General features: G+C 39.5%; 3 protein-coding genes across 3 annotated transcripts; 2 read left to right on the top strand and 1 right to left on the bottom strand.

Annotated features, from left to right (window-relative positions):
• Window positions 1-1197: 1197 nt before the first annotated feature.
• Window positions 1198-3984, bottom strand: LOC594328 (adhesion G-protein coupled receptor G2-like). Its single transcript, XM_011675477.2, has 2 exons — window positions 2314-3984; window positions 1198-1828 (listed from the first exon to the last, which is right to left on the bottom strand). Exons 1-2 carry the CDS (start codon window positions 3946-3948, stop codon window positions 1544-1546), a joined length of 1920 nt encoding a protein of 639 aa, XP_011673779.2. The 5' UTR covers window positions 3949-3984; the 3' UTR covers window positions 1198-1543.
• Window positions 3985-12776: 8792 nt separating this feature from the next.
• Window positions 12777-14497, top strand: LOC115924190. The gene is made up of 3 exons (XM_030986068.1): window positions 12777-12942; window positions 13684-14418; window positions 14469-14497. Exons 1-3 carry the CDS (start codon window positions 12885-12887, stop codon window positions 14495-14497), a joined length of 822 nt encoding a protein of 273 aa, XP_030841928.1. The 5' UTR covers window positions 12777-12884.
• Window positions 14498-14620: 123 nt separating this feature from the next.
• LOC105443974 (adhesion G-protein coupled receptor D1-like) lies at window positions 14621-17550 on the top strand. The gene is made up of 2 exons (XM_011677688.2): window positions 14621-16370; window positions 16821-17550. Exons 1-2 carry the CDS (start codon window positions 14964-14966, stop codon window positions 17364-17366), a joined length of 1953 nt encoding a protein of 650 aa, XP_011675990.2. The 5' UTR covers window positions 14621-14963; the 3' UTR covers window positions 17367-17550.
• The last annotated feature ends 1404 nt before the right edge of the window (window positions 17551-18954 follow it).

Below are 18954 nucleotides of genomic sequence, written 5' to 3'. Positions count from 1 at the left end.
CGAGTGAAAGACAGAAAGTAAGAAAGAGAAAATGAGAGTAAAGAAGTGCATTCAGTTATTATTAAGTGGAACATTAAAGTATGTGGATACTGATGACCATGATACAATTCCTGGCAACTGAGATTTTCATATTGCAGGTAAAGGTTCAAGGATATACATGCTATAACACGATAGCTGTAAGTGAATTCAAATTTCCATGCATAAATACCAATGTTACAGATAGAGGCAAAAGTAATACAAATTGTTTGTCATAATTAGAAAACAGTGTAAGGGCTGGTCAGACCCAATCGACAACGAGACAACGACAACCACATTTCCCACCACAGCCAACCCTACCCACAAAATTGAAGGGTGTATCTCCAATAAAATACCCCGCTATTTCTGAGTTGTATAATTTTTCTAAATGTGTGCAACGTTTGGACAGATGGGGCTCCGCGTCTACTATTTATTTTGCTCTAAAATGTTATATCTTACAATTTGTGCCTTTCACTGATGAACATGAATTTTATTTAGTAATGCAAGAAGTACTAAATGCAGCTTCTAACAAAGCTTAAAAGATTTCTTTTGAAAATGTATAGGCGCCAGTTTTTAATGCTATTGCATGTTTTCATTATTATTCCGTGGTACTGCTTCCAACACTGAGCAATTTTCCTGAGCAATTTTAGTCAGTCAGTCACATCAGCTCGATTCATCCGTGCAAGAAATAACCTGTCACAAATCAGGAGACCGATAACCTACCAAACTTAAAGCCGATATACCGCCAAAGTCTTTTCCATATGGGCCCGTCTGATCGATGCTTTTAGGTTCACGAGACCAATAGCCTACTAGACCAAGAGCCCACGAGACCTACAGCCGATTTACCGACAAAGCCTTTTCCATGGGCCCGTCTGATCAATGATTTTAGGTTCACGAGACCAATAGCCTACTAGACCAAGAGCCCACGATACCTACAGCCGATTTACCGACAAAGTCTTTTCCATGGGCCCGTCTGATCAATGATTTTAGGTTCACGAGACCAATAGCCTACTAGACAAAGAGCCCCCGAGACCTACAGCCGATTTACCGACAATGTCTTTTTCATGGGCCCTTCTGATCGATGTTTTGGGGTTTCAGTAGACTGACGTCTCAGAAGACCGACAGCCCACTAGACGATAATTCTCAATATCTCCAGCTTCATATTTTGTGGTTCGATTGGGCTATCGGTCTCGTGGAACATCAACGTTCTCCACTTCTATATAATATTTTGTTGTGTATTTTCCTTGTTTTGTCGGTCTCGTGGGCTATCGATCTGCTGTGATGACCCCGAAACATCTGGTAAAGTACAATAACACACTGTCAGAAAACTGTACTGCACCCGGTGTAATTTGGCTGTAGCCCACATGACCGACATCCGACAAAACCAACAGCTCACGAGAAAATTATTAATTCATTTCTTGATTTTATCGGTCTCGTGTTGTGCCCTTCTAGTGGGTTGTAGGTCTACTGTAATATCCCTGTATAGATGATTGTCGATTGCTGAGCCGACCATTATGCGGGTGTTCTTTCAGAGCATCGATTCGCTAGTTGTCGTTTTCCAGTCCGATTTTTTCATTGTCACCACGTCTGACGAAGTCGCCCTTGACTTGGAGGACGAAGTTGAGGAGACCCTATCGAGGCATGTACAAGAGTCCCGCCAGAGCTTGAATACACGCTTGTTGCAGATGAAGGCAATGAAGATATAGACTCCCTGGAGAGAGTTGAGGATGATAAAGATATACCAGAGAGCTGTGACGTTAGCGAAGGCAGCTACGAAACCAAAGACCCAGGTGAAACCAAGCAGAGTGGACATCTGTTTCAGGGAGGGAAAGCAAGAAGTAAAGCATAGAACCAATCATAGTTTTAACAATGAATGAAAAAAAAAGAGACGTTTGTAGGCCTGCATGATTATTTCTCAGTATACAGAGAAAAGACATTTCATCCGTACATTATGTTTATATATGCGTATGTTTTTTTTGCACAGAATACACTCGATGATATGATACAAACTCTATTATGGGATGGTATATATTATAAATCTCCATATAAACTATGGCCACGACATTATGTACGATACTCATGATCAATAAGGTGTTATGCTTCCTCTCATAAGATATGTGAATGTAAAAAATACGGTCTTTCAGAAAATAACGACGTATTTTACATACCTTACCCAATATTGTTTCCCCTTTCTCTTCTTTTCACCGGTGTCTCATAAACAAGTTAAACTGTGTATATTATGCCAAGACCTCAGATCTATCTATTCAGTTGTAAACAGTTTTTGTAAAAAGTACTCACCTTGATGTAAATTAAAAGGTCAGATGACGTGTTCGAATCTGTACTCTTGTGTTTGTTGACAGGGCTCATTCTCATGTGGTGAAGACCGGCAACTACCATGACGAACAAAATGAGATTGATGACGAGGAGAGAAGCGACGGGGATTCCAAAGACGTACAAATTGGCCATACCATCACCGATCCAACAGGTAACTGTTTTGTAGGTCAGGTTGAAGTGTGGAAGCTTGGTGCCGCTGAAATAGATTCCAAGGCAAGGACCAACCACAAGTATTGGACATCCCCAGGCAAACAGAAGGAACCTTGAAAGTACAGCAGCGCCCTCATCGGTTCGGCCAAATTTCGTTGCTATGCCGAATCGACGGTGTAAATCGAAAGCAAGAGCCGTTGTGTGAGAGAAAACTGCGATCCACATGAAGTGCCCCAAGATGGCAAATGAGAGGCACGCATTAGAATTCATCGCGGCTAGTCCACTAAATAAGATGATAGATTGGGCGAAGATCAGAGTAATGCAGAGACTCATGATGAGAGTGTTCGACGTAGCTTTCCGAAGAAGGTTGAATTTGAGATAAGTAACAAATGTTACGATAAGAGCAATAATAGACAAGGAAATGCCGATGGTGCTTAAAATAGATTGAGCAGATGAAAAACGAAGAAATACTGCAGCAGACTGCTCACTTACCAAGACGTAAGAGCAAACAAAAATTGTGTCATTTCCAACATCCAGATAGTCACTCGGCGCCAGGGTTCTGTTAAGAGGCGAGTAAAGGTAAGATCCATTGCCCAAATCAACAAATAGTGATATGTTCTGTGATACTAATGCACATGTTTCAGATGGAACCTCGCACCCCTTTAAACTTTCTCGTTTTAGGTTCATTTCCGATGATGAAATATCGTATTCAGTTACATAGAGAGATTCCCGAAGGCTGTATTTCGTTTCCCCAACAACAAATAACTGTCCCGTTGCGTTGTCGTATGATTTCATAAATTTATCTGTAGACAAAATTTTGTTAGAGCAACTTTCATTGATTTTGCTGCATCCAATAGATATCATGAAAGTCATATAGCTGCAGATGTCATTCACAGCTGAGCTTTGTTGGTTTGTTGACAAGAATACACTGTCAAGGTTTTCTTGAGAGACGTCTATATTGATTCCTAGATACCCCCAAATGTCCAAGGTCTGAGAACATTTGGTAAATGAATCATTCTCCTTTATTTCGGCTGTGAACCTACTAATGGTAAAATTCGTTGGGGATATGTAATTTCCATTGATTAAAGATATTACGTAATCGTGTAAACGCACATCGGGATGGCAGTTTGACATGTCTCCAACATTATACATGCACTCCACTTCAATAAAAATAGGGATCGTTTCTTTGAACGAGCAATGGGAATTTGCAGGAAGCCTTTGACAAGTGCCGTTCATGAGATCATACCCTACTGGACACGTGAGATTAATACACAGTTTATTAAACTGATCAAATACTTGGTTATCTCTACAAGAAAGATCGATTGGTGGTTCTTGGCTAGAGAGCCCTTCAACAGATGAAAAATCGAAAAGGACAGAAATTGGATAAGTGGGGAAAGGAAGAATGGGTGGAATAATTCGTCCTCCAGTGGTACGAGGGGGACATTCCATGTAAATCAAATTCAAAAAGATAGTTTCCAGCGTTTGGTTGTAGACTAAAGCCTCGTTACACATGAAGCAGTGAGGGTTTTTGTAGTTGCTGATAACACCTTTGTACGACTCACAAGCCTGCGCCAAGAGAACCATCGTTTCATTCTTTGGATCGACGTCGCATGTTACGATTGCTGGATTTGTGCACTTCCTTGCAGCCGTTGATGAGAAGGGACTCTGGAAGTTCCAAACGAGGCAGTCCCTCATAATATCACCGATTTGTTGGGTAGAAAATTCACTTCGTGATAAGTTGGAGTATTCTTCAGAGAGACATGTAGCGTCAATTTCCCAGGGTGTGATGCCACTGATGTCCTTGTAGTTACAAACAACACAATACACATTCTTAAATGTGATACTCGTCAAGTACTCTACGGGCATTAATGTCAGTGGATCTTTATCCATTGTCCGACCTTCACACTTTGCTTTTATCTCTTCATTACTCCATCGCACATCACACTGGCTCACCATCATCCAATACTTGTCATTGTAACTGGGTTTTCGCGCGGGTTGCACGCAGGAGAACTGGCTTGGATCGATGCCTTCAGTCGCCTCATGAAAGGCATCATCAACAAGGTTCGTCTCACACTCATTAAGATAGTCGATACAACAGTCATTGAAATAAAAGCAGTAAGGATCACAATGACATCCTCCTCGCGAATTATAGCTGGTAGAACATGATTCGTCACTGTTGCATAATAGAGAAAGCGTGCATACGGGGACCGTCCAACCAAGTATTGTATAGTTATTGTATAATTCAGCACCTTCAAAGGGGCTGCCTGTAATAGAAAAGAAACAATACAATATTGACGGAAGATGAAATTAACGTAACTTTTGTGTTGCAGTATAGAACAAGAAGGGGCCGACACCCCCCCCCCCCCCCGCCATACTCACGCACACATACTGAAATTGCCATAGTTCTGGCACCCGAGGTTATTGCGTGTTAACTGATGTTTTGTGGTTGATCTGAACATAAATACAACATCGAATTTTTACTACTAATAATAATGATATTACTAATAATAATGTTAATATAGATACTCCCGTAGAGTATAAAACACGCTGGCTTACATTAGTTTTTATCACCTGACGAAGTGTTGCAGCAGCGCACGAAACGTCGTGATCTTTTAGATTCCTTATTGACCACATTGCGAGACAAACGAATATCACTAGCAATATTTTTTTCGATACTACATCCGCAATGAGTAATATATTTAGCATTAGATATTAATAATGATAATAATACTTTGTTTAGCTGTTTAAGGGGTAAGGCTCGACTAGCACATGTGTTATTATCTGGCCCCTTTTACCAACCAATAGATTCTCTTCTTGAATATGTAAATTATTGTATGAAATGTATTGCTGTTGGTAAATAAATCAAATCAAATCAATAATACTTGTTTTATTTACCTACAAAAAAAAACCCATCAGCACCAATGCTGCTCCTCCTGGGGGCACTGCAATTATTCTTACCCCAGTAATTGCCAAGAACCCATTTACACCTGGGTGGAGATTGGCAAATGTGGATTAATGTCTTGCCAAAATACGTTAGTGTCGGGCTGGGATTTGCAGTTCAATCAAAGTGAATGAACCACTTAACCACGACAACTCCAATCTTTACTAAGTATCAAATTATAAACTAATTTGACACTAAAAGTAGATTTTTGGGGCAACCATGACAAGAAATACGGTATACAGCGAAAAAATCAGGACAGGTATAGAAGTGTAATTGTCCGAGGTAACTGTCCGGGTTATGGTAATTTTCTTGGGAAGAGTCGTTCCGATAGGTTAAAAAAATACCTCATAAAATACTGATAGGGTGCAAGAGGTTCAATAATTCCGATAATTTATTTTAAAAAGTCGGGGAAAGGCCTGATCGCAAACAAGCTCCATATGTCAACAGGAAGTGCCCAGCTTAATACGTCGTGCTTTTAAAATACCTCAGTCATACCGATGGGACCGGCACCAGACCAAAACCAGCGTATCAGGACAAGTACCCCCTGTGCAATCACCCCCCGGGAAATCCACCCCCGGAAAACTACCCCATCCCCCAAGACAATTACCCCCGGAAGATTACCCCCCCCCCCATGGACAATAACCCCCCGGAAAACTACCCCCTGGATAATTACCCCCCGAGGACAATAAGCCCCGAGGACAATTACCCCCCGAGGACAACTACGCCCGACGATAATTAACCCAGAGGATAATTATCCCCCGAGGACAATACCCCCGAGGACAACAACCCCTCCGAGGACAATAACCCCCGAGGACAACTACCCCCATCGTCAATCACCCCGAGGACAAATACCCCCCGACAATTACCCCCGAGGACAGCAACCCCTCCGAGGACAATAAACTCCTGAGGACAACTACCCCCATCGTCAATCACCCCGAGGACAGATACCCCCCGAGGACAACCACCCCCGACAATTACCCCCGAGGACAACAACCCCTCCGAGGACAATAAACCCCGTTGAAAACTTCCCCCATCGTCAATCACCCCGAGGAATTTGGAACACTGTGTCGTATAATGCGAGATTCTTTCCGAATTGCTATTTACAGAAATTTCGTGAATTTTATTTTCTTAGTTATTTAAAATATCATTTCTTAGTAATTTAACAATATATTGTGCGCAGATGAGTAGGTAGTATTATGAAAACCGTTAGGAAACGCAAAATTTGATTTCGATTTCCAATCATAAATATCTAGATAATCAGACAGGCGACCGGCTAATAAAAGTCATGAGGTTCCTGACTGACATAAAGGTTTATAATTATCATTTCCGCATGAGCTAAATCCAGGATTTTGTTTTAGAATCTGAGACAAAGTTACTTCATCCCTTTAAACAAGAGGTTTGGAGTCGATGTGGAGTCACTGTGGCAGTGTGACTGAGGTATTCTAATGATTAGCGTTAACTTTTGTAGTCAAGCCCCCAAACCGATTCAAAACAGAAAGTAAACCAATAGATTTTTAGCCGTATTCTGTTGTTGGTCAGTCTACAGTCAGTCTGATGTTGGCCTCATTAGTGTGACATTGGATTAAACTGATGGAGTATAGAACATTTCTTGTTTGAGATTGTGAAGGGAGGCAATCAACCTGTTCATTACCAAAAAGCTTATAATGAATCGCCAGTCTTTTGGTAAATCATTTAGCGATAGATACTATAAAGGTTTACTCATGATAAGAAATCCCGATAAATGAAGATAATGATATAACTGATCACCTATCCCCAGCGAGGTAAAAAATATCATGATCTTCAAGACTGAAATAGGCCCTTCTGCAATCTGTTTTATAACCAGAAAAAAGAAGGTGCTAAAACTGATGTTAAACTTCTAATGGCAGAGTGATTGGAGTTGCAAGCTCATTTGATAAAACACCTTGCACCTCAGTTTTTAACACTAAATTGACCGTCATGGCGGGGAATGGTACATACAAAGTCAAAACCAATTATTAACTTACCACCTGGCAATATGAAACTGAAGAACAAACACAAATACACACTCTGAAACCATGGAACAAAATGATCCTTTTGATAAGCCATTCTGAGTTAGGAACTACAAAACGTTTAGAGGTAGACGTATTGGCTACATACCAAGTGCAGCTTGAACACAAACTTTACATTTGACCGAACAGACCCAGTGATGCTTCCTGTATGAGAAACCGAGCAAATAACAATTATGACAGTTTCCTCATACACTGTATTTTGTTAACAAAAGAGTTATAAAAGCATTCTATGGCCTCGCTTCGCCCCGATATTCAAGTTCAGTTGTGAAAAAGTCACACATGCAAACAATCGTGACGTCACTTCTTTTGTCACTTCAACAGAAGTCGTCGAACCCAAAGATAACAAATGATGGAGTAGTTTTAAGAGTCACTCGTGGTAGAAAAACAGTGGCGCACATTTGGACATAAGTACGGGGGCTGGGAGTTGCACAGCTTAGCATAGAGAGAGAGAGAGAGAGAGGGAGAGAGAGGAGAGGGAGAGAGAGAGAGAGAAGGGGAGGAAGGGATAGGAGAAAGAGATATGTGATATGAAAATGATACAGCCTCCCTAAACCGTTTTATGTTGCTCCTCTTTGTGTGAAGAGCCTCCCCCCCCCCACTCCACCTCCTATTGGATGCTTCACCAGTCCAATATAGGATATTTGATACGAGTGTCCTGGTATATCATGGTATACATATAATGGTACACGCTTACAGGATGTGCTGGACGGATATGATTGGACGCTGTATTATTAGTATAGGCTTATACCACAGCCACACCAACGAGTTCGACATCAGATCGACAATAGACCGAAATCAAATGATTCCATTACCCCGAATGGCCAAGAATCGGTCGGACTGGAGTCGATTTGGCTGCGTGGCTAGTACGTCTATTACGTTTATTCTTTTTATAGGTCCGTTCAAGGGTACAATCGCACCCACTCATGATCAAATCAGAAGGTGTGATTCAGGGTTTGGGGCTCCAGAGGGAGGACGGGGGTGGTCTGTACTCTAAAAGGAAGCCCCTGGATAAAAATATACCTCAAGAAGAGCTAATGTAGATAAAAAAAAATCTACAGACATTTGGAATATGATACCTGTTTTATTGTACCAAATGTTTGAAATAATTATTGTCCCATATGTTTCTCAGGTTGGATTTGAAAACAAAGAAAATAGCATAAACAATGTAGCACAAAAATCAACAAAAAAAAAAATCGTGATTTTTGCTAAGTTTCGACCTTTTCTCGGTTTAGTTGTTTCTCCGTTCACACATTTCCCAACAATGATACAATACAGTGTATCTAATGAATATCATATTTATAATGCACACAGAAATAAGGGAATAGTGGTTGCGTAGCTTAAATCAAAGTTTCCAATTGCTCTCCTACCTAGGAATTTTCGCAAAGGTTGAAAACATGTCTCCACCGGCTGAGAACGCCATTCCCTTAACCACTACAGCTGCAGATACATGTTTTTTCCGGAATGGGGGGGGGGGGGGACTGGTCGAAGCCATGATACTTCATACTGTTCTACTTCGTCTGAACTCTTCGTAGGCACATGTCGAGCCAACTCATGGGCAGTGCAATTGGATATAGGCCTATGTAAATGTAAGTTTAATGTTCTTTCTCTCTCTGTCCCTTTCTTCTCTCCCTCTATCTTCTTCCCTTTTACCTCCCTTTCTCTTCTTCTTCTTCTATTTTTTCTTCAGTCACTCTCTCTTTTTCCCTTTTCCTCCTTTTTAGGCCGCCAAAAAAAGGGAGAAGGCCGAAGACGATTCGACCCCCCCCCCCAATCCGCCACTGATTTATACACTATACACGCAAAGCTTGCGGTGTGGTGGGATTCCTTCCCATCCAATAAGCTGCCGACTCAGGGCAGCAATTTTTGTTTTATTTATTCTTATTTTTGTCTCTGTCCTTTTCCTCTCTTCTTCTCTTTTACCTTCCTTTTTCTTCTGTTTCTCCCTTTTTTGTCAGAATCCCCCTGAATTGACGCCCTTAAGTGTTGTCTTCCGTCAGAGGTGAAAGAGATATCATGATATAGCATTAACCTTATCATATTATTTGGTAAAGGAGGCTGGTAGGCATATTATGACAGAAAAGTGTACTGGAGTGGAAACTTCCGCCATTTAAATCTTTTAAAGACGTACATTTGTGTAATCATAAGAATACATTTTTGTTTCTAGGGTTGCATTATAGAGCACATGAACCTTGAGTTCTTTAAAGTTTCCTCCAAACAAGAAACAAGAGCCTTATACACGCGATTTAACAAGGCTACACAATAAAACAAAATATGGTTTGACGATTACACACTTGAGGGGAGCAAACTTAAAGATAAAGTTGAGTTCTGGCCATGCGATTGCATTGTGAAAAAGGGTGTGAAATCGATCAGAAAAAGTTGATCATGTAGCATGTAAGTATTGGTGTGTACTGCAAGGTTCTGGAGTCATCAAAATCATAATAAATTTGGCCCTTGGTAGAGTAACAAGCACTGTATACAGAAAATGTATATGGGACTACACACATGGTATCAGACCTACTTATCTTGATTTCCTTATCTTGTTATGCTCATTACTCAGCCGGTATACATTTTCTACCAAAATTGTTCGGCAAATTACATTTATTTGTTTAACATTCAGTGTAAGTTTCGTTTGATTCTGTGAGAATTCATTTTCTTTTTTTACCAGATCTCAAGTTTATCTTTAATGCATCACGTGAAAACTCTGCTGTCACTAGATGGCGCTGTGGATTGGGAATCAACCGTGTAGTATAGGTCCATTTTTAGTACCCAGTAAAATCCTTGTAATCATCAAGAAAGCACCGACTGATCTTCGCTGGACGTTAGGAAGGATAGTCTCGAAGGAATGACCATTAAAATAGCAAAAGGATGTAAAAAATTTCACAACTGTAAGACCGTCCCTAGCTCAAAATTAGTGGGCCTCCAGTCAACAAATATTGATACTGTCACGGAAAACAACTACCCCCTCTCGTGTTGTCAATATCACTATTAAAAGTGCTTTATGGAAATAATATTTCCCAAATTTGTTTATAATGGCTGTAAACTATCGAATATTGCTACTAATTCCAAAACAAGTACATCGAAAAATACTGTTGCTAATACTACTACTACTACTACTACAACTACTACTACTACTACTACTACTACTACTTCCACTACTACTACAACACCAACTACTACCATGACTACTAATACCATGAATACTACTACTACCACTACTATACTACAACTACTATTACTATTACTACTACTACTACTACTTCTACTACTACTACTACTACTACTACTACTACTACTACTACTACTACTACTACTAATGTCATAACTACTACTACCACCACTACTACTACTACTACTACTACTACTTCTACTACTACTACCATAACTACTAGTACTACTATCATAACTACTACTACCATGACTACTACTGCAATGACTACTCTACTACTACTACTACTACTGCTGCTGCTACTACTACTACTACTACTACTACTTATACTGCTACTACTCATCATGACTACTACTACTACTACTACTACTACTACTACTACTACAACTACTAATATCATAACTACTACTACTACTAATATCATAACTACTACTACCATGACTACTACTACTGCTAGTACTACTTCTACTACTCCTACTTCTAATACACCTTCATCGTCCTCATTATCCTACCATTATCTACTTATTCATTATTTTATTACCTCATCAACACATCTTTTAACATGAAAACATGAATAAGCGCGGAGACTGTTTAATATGAGAAAGAAAGAAAGAACCGACAGAAAATAATAGATGTCTAAATTTGCTGAATCCAGTTTTATAATATCAGAAGTGGTGAGCGAAGAATCTGTGACGAGCAAGAAAAATAGAAAAGGGGTTGTCAGTCTTCTGAGTACTTTTGACTAGGGTCATATGGCTGCCGATAAAATAAGGGGCACTGGGGGGGGGGGGGGTTATTTCAATTGTGTTTAGAGTATGCCGAATATCAATGAAATGGGCGTAGAGGTATTTAAAGAATATGTGAGAAAAAAATTCACTACTTAACTTAAATATTGTTTGCTGGCCTACATTCTTAAATTCAGATAAATACCACATAATATATCACTCATAAAACTAAATACATATACATAATATCACCCTTGCTTACATTTTAGTTCGCTAGTTCCTACTTGAACGTTCAACTCTGTTATGGCCTTCGTTTCGTTTTTCCAGCTGAACTCATTCGCCGAATAATGATTGATTCATGTGCTAACAATATACTTTAACGAGCAGTACAGTCGAGCGTGAAATAAGATTATGGATTGTGTTGTATTGTTATTTTTTCTTTCTGATTTTATACCAGATAATATATCATTCAAACTGAATAATCTAAACCTAAATAAGAGACGACGACTGGAGATTAAGCCCACACAGTATAATAATGTTATGTTAGATCGAAATCTTTTGGTCTACATTTGAATTCACATTATGCTGAATAAAAAATACATACAAAATAAATATGAATTGTATTATCCGGGTGTATTATGTCATCCTTGCCTACATTTTAGATCGCTAGTTCCTACTTTAATGTTCTTTATGTAATATATTAATCTAATTTTAGCGTTGTTTTCAGCTGAGCTCACACATTTAATCACCATCTTTACATAGAACAGAGTAGACAAACATGCAAGGTATTTGTGTTATGAATATATTTCGGCAAGTAAGTCCCATATTAAAGATAGCAAGATATGAAATTTGTTATCTAATCGAAAAGGTGAAAATGGTCAATAGATGCTGTTTCAGTAATGCTGAACATTAAAGTTTAACTACTATGGAGAAAGCAATACAGTTTTCAATACAAGTAAACTTAGTCAATGGATGATTGTTTGACATGATCACCAAAAATGACAAGAGTCTAAATCTGGATAAAACTGGAATTAACCACTTTTTAATTATCAATGTCGGAATGTACGACGCTTTTGTTACCTCTAATGTATTGTTTTCGTGACGCCAACGTTCTTATCTAAAAGTCATGATCAGGTCGAACATTTTTAATTCATCATTGATGGATCGAACTGAGGGTGTTTTCATTTTAAGGTTGAAAGAATTGCCATTGTTGTGTGAGAAAATAGATTTTATCTATTTTTTTCTGACACCGAGTGAATCTATTCAATTTCTTGATCAAGCGCTGCGTCGATGCGCCTGAATGCATTCATGACAATGCATAATATATTACATACAGATATTTATATTGGCGTCTCTTTTTTTTCTTCCTGGGAGACGTCTGGGGCAACGATTTTGTCACTACTTCCTCATTCAAATTGTAAGAGAACGTATCAAGTTTTGCAACAGAACAAGGCCCTAGTAGATCACATCAAACTACACCAGATTGCTTCATTCCTCGTTTCAAGATGGCGACTAAGGTTTGCCCGAAGTTTTTGTTCCTTCTGGTGTTTCTGACATTTTGCGGTGAGTTTCTCGTCGTCATTATCGATCAGTTCAAATTTTAATTCTATATCTACACGAGTATCTTAAACTTTAACTGCAAACAAAATGGATCTCGCATAATTTTTCAAAGCTGAATACGTTGACATTATGTTTGTTTTCAACACAGCCAACAAAGGCGAATCCAGACTTGGAGGGGGCAACTGACCCTCTTCAGTACCTCTTAATATAAGGATTGGAGGAGGAGGGGGTGGGGAAAATAGATACAAACAAATTTAGTTTCCCCGGGAATGGTTTTCACGGAAATCCCGCCAACCCTCCGGAGACTTGAAGATATTTTTAAATGATAAAACATGTACAATTTTGCATATGAAAAGGTTAGATATAGATACAGTGGACAGGAATCTCAAATTTGTGAATCCCCAGGGCAGAATCTTTCGCTATAGCTTCACATCTAAGGGCTTATATCTGTGATATTCCAGATCTGGATGGTAAAATGAGCCCAGGATACCATAGTAAACTCTCAGGGGACTACAGAAAACTTTTATTTGGTTTACATTTTGGGCTTCTACCAGTAGTTAAGCTTTCTGGGGACTACTGCTACCAAGTTTTTACTTTGAGTACAGACATGGCAGAGGGGCATATTCAATCAAGATTGCTTAGGACATCATCAGTTTCAAATCTGTTCAATGGTGAGAATATATGCACTTCTTCTTATTACTTGTACAAAATTTGTTATTTCGTTATGTCTACTTTAATATCCAGAAGGAGGAATGGTAAACATCACGATAGAAGGCTGGACTGTCCCTGTCTGTGAGTCTTCATCTCTATGCAACCCACAGAATGGATGCACTTCAGTAAACCCCGGCTCAGATGTGACATGCCGATGTGATCCGCTATGTCTCTTCTTCAAGGACTGTTGCCCCGATTACTTGACAAGTTGTGCCAATGCCACGCTTCCTATTCACTTTCTTGACGCAACCGAGAACATTGTGTCTGACCAGTTGTCTTGCCTGGTCCCTCCACATTCACATTCTTCTGGAAACAATACAGCCTTCTTAATGATTGATGAGTGTATGTCGGATTGGAGCAACGAGTTGACGAGGGAATATTGCGAAAGCTCGGCATATGAATCCGACTTTTTCACTCTGGCACCTGTTTCTTTAGGGTCATCCATCAGTTTTAAGAATGCGTACTGTGCCATTTGCAACAGGAAGAATATTCTTGATGTTATGCCTTGGTCCTTTCAATTCGAATGTGGGTCTCACATCCCGATCATATCCGCCAATGCGACCTTCCAAGAGCGTATTCAAATCTTGATGGAGAATTGTACTAACTGGTTCTTCATCCCTCCACCATCTGGTCTAACGGATGTGAGAATGTGTTCTAAGTTTGGAGGACTTGAGACTTGTCAGAATACACATGACGAAGAAGAGTCAGTGGCTATCCGACGTGCTTGCCATTCTTATCTAGCAAGTTTTGTGTCACTCCAAGATGGCCGTATGTACAGGAACCCACACTGTTTTGTATGTGTTCACGTGTCTGCTCAGTACAACATTTCCGTCTCGTCATTGAGTGATGTAATACCGTGTACAGGAAATTTACAGGTAATTTCGTCTATGATTAGGCCCGATACCTTAAATGTACATGAATCGGTGACAAACACAAATATATCACAGATCTCACTAGATCTCTCAATTGTTGATGTTTCACACGAATCGGTGACAAACAGAAATATATCACACTTCTCACCACATCTCTCAATTGTTGATGTTTTACACGGATCGGTGACAAACATAAACATATCACAGCCCTCACCACCTATACGACAGCCCTTACTACCTATATCACAGCCCTTACCACCTATATCAGTTTTGATTGACTTTACATCACTCGATGACGCGCCATTTCTTGAAGAAGTCGTCTCTGTCGTTTGCAATCACACACAAGTCTTTAATCCATCTGTTCAGAGGTGTATTGAACTTTCTTGCCCTGCTGGTTACAAGCTCTTGAACAGATCGTGCGTAGATTCGACCCAAGTGAGCATGCGATGTTCAAATAACAGTCAAATACCTTCAACAGCGAAGCTGAGTTGTGAATACGAGGCGGTAGGTGTGTCGTTCTGTGCCCCTTTATGGTCCATTGCAAATAAAACAGTTTCGTGGTTTACTGGCAATAATAACCATCTCCAGAATATCTATGTTCAAGAGATCGCCGCGGCATGGATGAATGTAAGCTCTGGTAATTCAGAAATTGGCACATGTTTACAAGTAGTCATCCTTTCATTTGATTTGTCCAGGAACTTTGTACCGTTTAGGCAACCATCTGAGAATGTCTTGTGGGCTGCGTCAGGGATTAAGAATTCTAAAAACCTGACTTGCCGGATATCAGAAGTCGATATATCTGTAGGATGTGTCAGAAGGGAAGACCGGTTATGTCTCAACAACTCTATCCGCTTTAATGAATTCAAAGTCAAGGGGGATTCTTCCAGAATGACGTTTTTTGTGAGCGAAACTAACAACTCTTATGCAATTGAAGATTCTCTCTACACTCAAAGGTTCCGATGGAACACTGATAATTCTAGCAACCTTGATGCAGATCTTCTGGTTTGTAGGAGAAGCGAGTATCCGTCACAATGTGCGTTGATAACGTTAGATATCTCTGACTTTGTCATATGGAGCAATGGATCGGTTCTGTATGAACCATATAATATGGTCTTTGATACAGATGACTATGCCTTGGTGAATAACGACTCCATTCAAGTGTGTTCCTTCCTAGACGGTAGTGGAACCCTCATCCGTGAATATTACTTCATCCAATTTTCAAAAGGACAGTCAATAACAAGTTTTGTTGGTTGTCTGCTATCAATTGCTGGGCTTGTGTTTACATTTGTCACCTATGCCAAGTTCGGAAGCCTTCGCAAATCCATTTGCAGTCAGGTGGTAATGAGCATCTGCGTGTCGTTAACACTGGCGCAATTGACGTTGCTCTTCAGTGGCATGGCAAAATCAAACTCCATCTCTTGCACATGCTTTGCCGTACTTGGGCACTACTTGTGGCTTGTTGTCTTTACACATTCGGTGGCTCTTGCGCTTGACCTCTATCGTAGGTTTGGAATAACCCAGAAAGTCAAGAAAACATCTGAAGGTCCGAAACTGCTGTCCATGTTTCTCATCTTTTCGTGGGGTTCACCCTTGCTTATTGTCATACCTTGCTTGGTTGTTCATCTCTGCAAACTGCCTCATGTTGCCCTGACTTATGGCACTGCCAAGTCCTGTTGGATTGGTAATGGTTTCATGAACCTGTACGCTTTTGGTGTACCTATAGCCCTTACTCTGGTCGTTAATGGAACTCTCTTCCTTCTCGTTGTTGCTGGTCTACGGAAGAGGACAAACCAAACCACGAAAAGGAAGACGTCGAAGATGGTGACTGAGGGTGTTGTCTATTTAAAGGTATGAACATGGAACTTGCTTTTACAATTAATTAATTGCTTCATAAGGTTTAATTCAATTCATGTAATCATATCAAAAATTGTTTTAAACAAAAGGGAAATACCGAATTGCTGCGGTTGGTTTGTAAAGGATTGAAACAATATAACTGATATTGGAAGGGGCTACTGATATATAACATCAGTGAACATAAGACTTTTTGAGACGTCACAATGTCCATTAAATAAAAAACACATGGCCAGTTGGTGCTCGTGTGGGCTACGTCTTAAAGATTACGTTATTGGAATGCAATTCACTTAAGGAGTTCTCGTGGAAAATATTAAAACGACCCAGCAACAAATAACAATTCAAAGACTTGTGGTCTCGAGAACGTAAGGTCATGGATGTGATCAATAAGTCAAACTTTCAATATTCTAACTTCAAATTTATTTTCCATTTCCTTGTATCAAATAGATGTCGACATTGCTTGGATTCACTTGGATCTTTGGTTTCATCGCTGCTTTTGTCGATGTCGAAGCTCTCTGGTATATCTTCATCATCCTCAACTCTCTCCAGGGAGTCTATATCTTCATTGCCTTCATCTGCAACAAGCGTGTCTTCAAGCTCTGGCGGGACTCGTGCTCGTGCAAGCCCTGTGTCTCGCTCACCGTTTCATGTCCTTGCTTGCGATCTTCGTCGGATGAATCGTCATCATCCATCAAGACCGCCTCATCAACATGGACTTCATCTTTCCTGTCGTCCACTAAGAAGGGAGCTTCAAGTACGTCCATCTCTATGACGGAGGCTTCGTCCAGTTATTCCGTGCCAGAGAAGAATCAGAACCAGATCGAGACGGATTCCTCGGCATTGAAAGGACCGATTCCTGTTTTACCTTCTTCTTCACCTTCGGAATGCACAGACAGACCGGTGAATGTTCAGGTGTCCAGTCAACTTATGTCGGAGCTGAAAATGAAGTTTGACCGAAAGGTTAATATCGAACTATTTGTTCATAAGGCGTAGCCGGACTTTGGGTGAGGGGGCATTTAATAAAGGTACTACAACCATTTTGGTTTGGGGTCATGAATTTGGTTCAAATGAACGTATTAGAAGCATATGCGATTTTACAATATTAAATGATCGTTGACGCGGTTGAGATCGAGTCTAAAGTGATGACGTTGTAAATAATAAATTCTTTATGTTGTATAGCGCCCTCTCAAGTCGGAAATTACTTCAGCTTCAAAACAATGTTTCTCGACTACAATCGACCGATTTGCTATTTACCGTTTGGAAATTATTTATCAGAGCTGCATATTTTGAGATTTTAATGGTCGCAGCTACCATGAAATGGCCTTAGGCGCTATTTGAAATATTTGAAATTTATCGGGAGCACCGGTAAATGTTTGATTATTAAATTTCTCGAAAGCAGAAGCTTTTTAGGGTGTAAATGTGTTAGTGCTTATAATACATCCACAGGGGCATCCAAATATATCAACATTTTAAAGAATTACTATCCATCCAATTTTCAAAATGTCCCCAAATTTTGCATTACCTTCAAGCCAAATGCCCAAGTCTACTCAATTTAATTTTTTTTTTTAATTTTGAGTACGTTAGATTTTGTCAGCTTTACTGACACGCGACTATTATTCGTGGATATATACATATATATATATATATATATATACACATAGGTTTGTGACATAATGTAACAGAAATGTAACAGCTTTTTTTGTTACGATATTGACGGAAATTATGTTCAATAGAAACAACATTGTGAATACATTGTGTTTTTAGAAAAAAAGAAGAGAGGAACAGGTAGTTGCAGGGGGTTCTTATTATTTCGTTATGAATAATTGTCTTTCGAAGTCGATTCCACATAAGCAAGTAATACCAAGAAAAAAAGAAGAAAAAAGCTTACCATAAAGATCAATGAAAGTTCTAATTTTCATGATATTCTATACAAGTAGTGCGTTGTAATTATTGTGCGGGTGATGGGTTTACCGTTGTTTTTCGTTTGATTGTTTTGGTGTTTGCTTTCTTTTAAATAGCACAAGTTAAACACTTTTATTACCAAAGCCGAATTGGTTAAAATTTGTAAAAATTACATGAATAATTTTATTTCTGTTTCTAGATTTTGAATGTATGTATATATATAACATCTTTGTAATTGTGCTTTTGTATATCGTGGATCTTGCTTTTTTATTATTTTTTTAAAACCTTCTCACTATTCAATCATCCGGCTGCGAAGATATGTTTTAATAAATCTTAATCTTGAATCTTGAATAATAATTTTGTCACTACACATACATATATGAAGTAGGCCTACGAATCGTTATTTTCAACATGTTCGGTATTATCATAACTTATATCATGTATATATTATATGATGAGTTTTTACTCAGTAACCATTGCAATAGCCAAGTGTACCGCCAGCTCAAATAAACACCTCAAGACCTTTGTCCCGAGAAAGAGTCATTGTAATAGAAGGAAATTCAGATGTTGGGTTGTTTAAACACGGGGCTGTCTATCAGGTGTGGATGGGAGCGTTGCTATAGAGGGGGTAGGCGGAGGATATCACAACCCAGTTCTATACTTAGTGTCGGAAAAGTTT

Source organism: Strongylocentrotus purpuratus, unplaced genomic scaffold (assembly GCF_000002235.5).
Source record: "Strongylocentrotus purpuratus isolate Spur 01 unplaced genomic scaffold, Spur_5.0 spur5_scaffold_15, whole genome shotgun sequence".
Classification (NCBI taxonomy): Eukaryota; Metazoa; Echinodermata; class Echinoidea; order Camarodonta; family Strongylocentrotidae; genus Strongylocentrotus; species Strongylocentrotus purpuratus.
The sequence above is the reverse complement of the archived record's forward strand: the minus strand, read 5'-3'. Positions and strand labels throughout refer to the sequence as shown.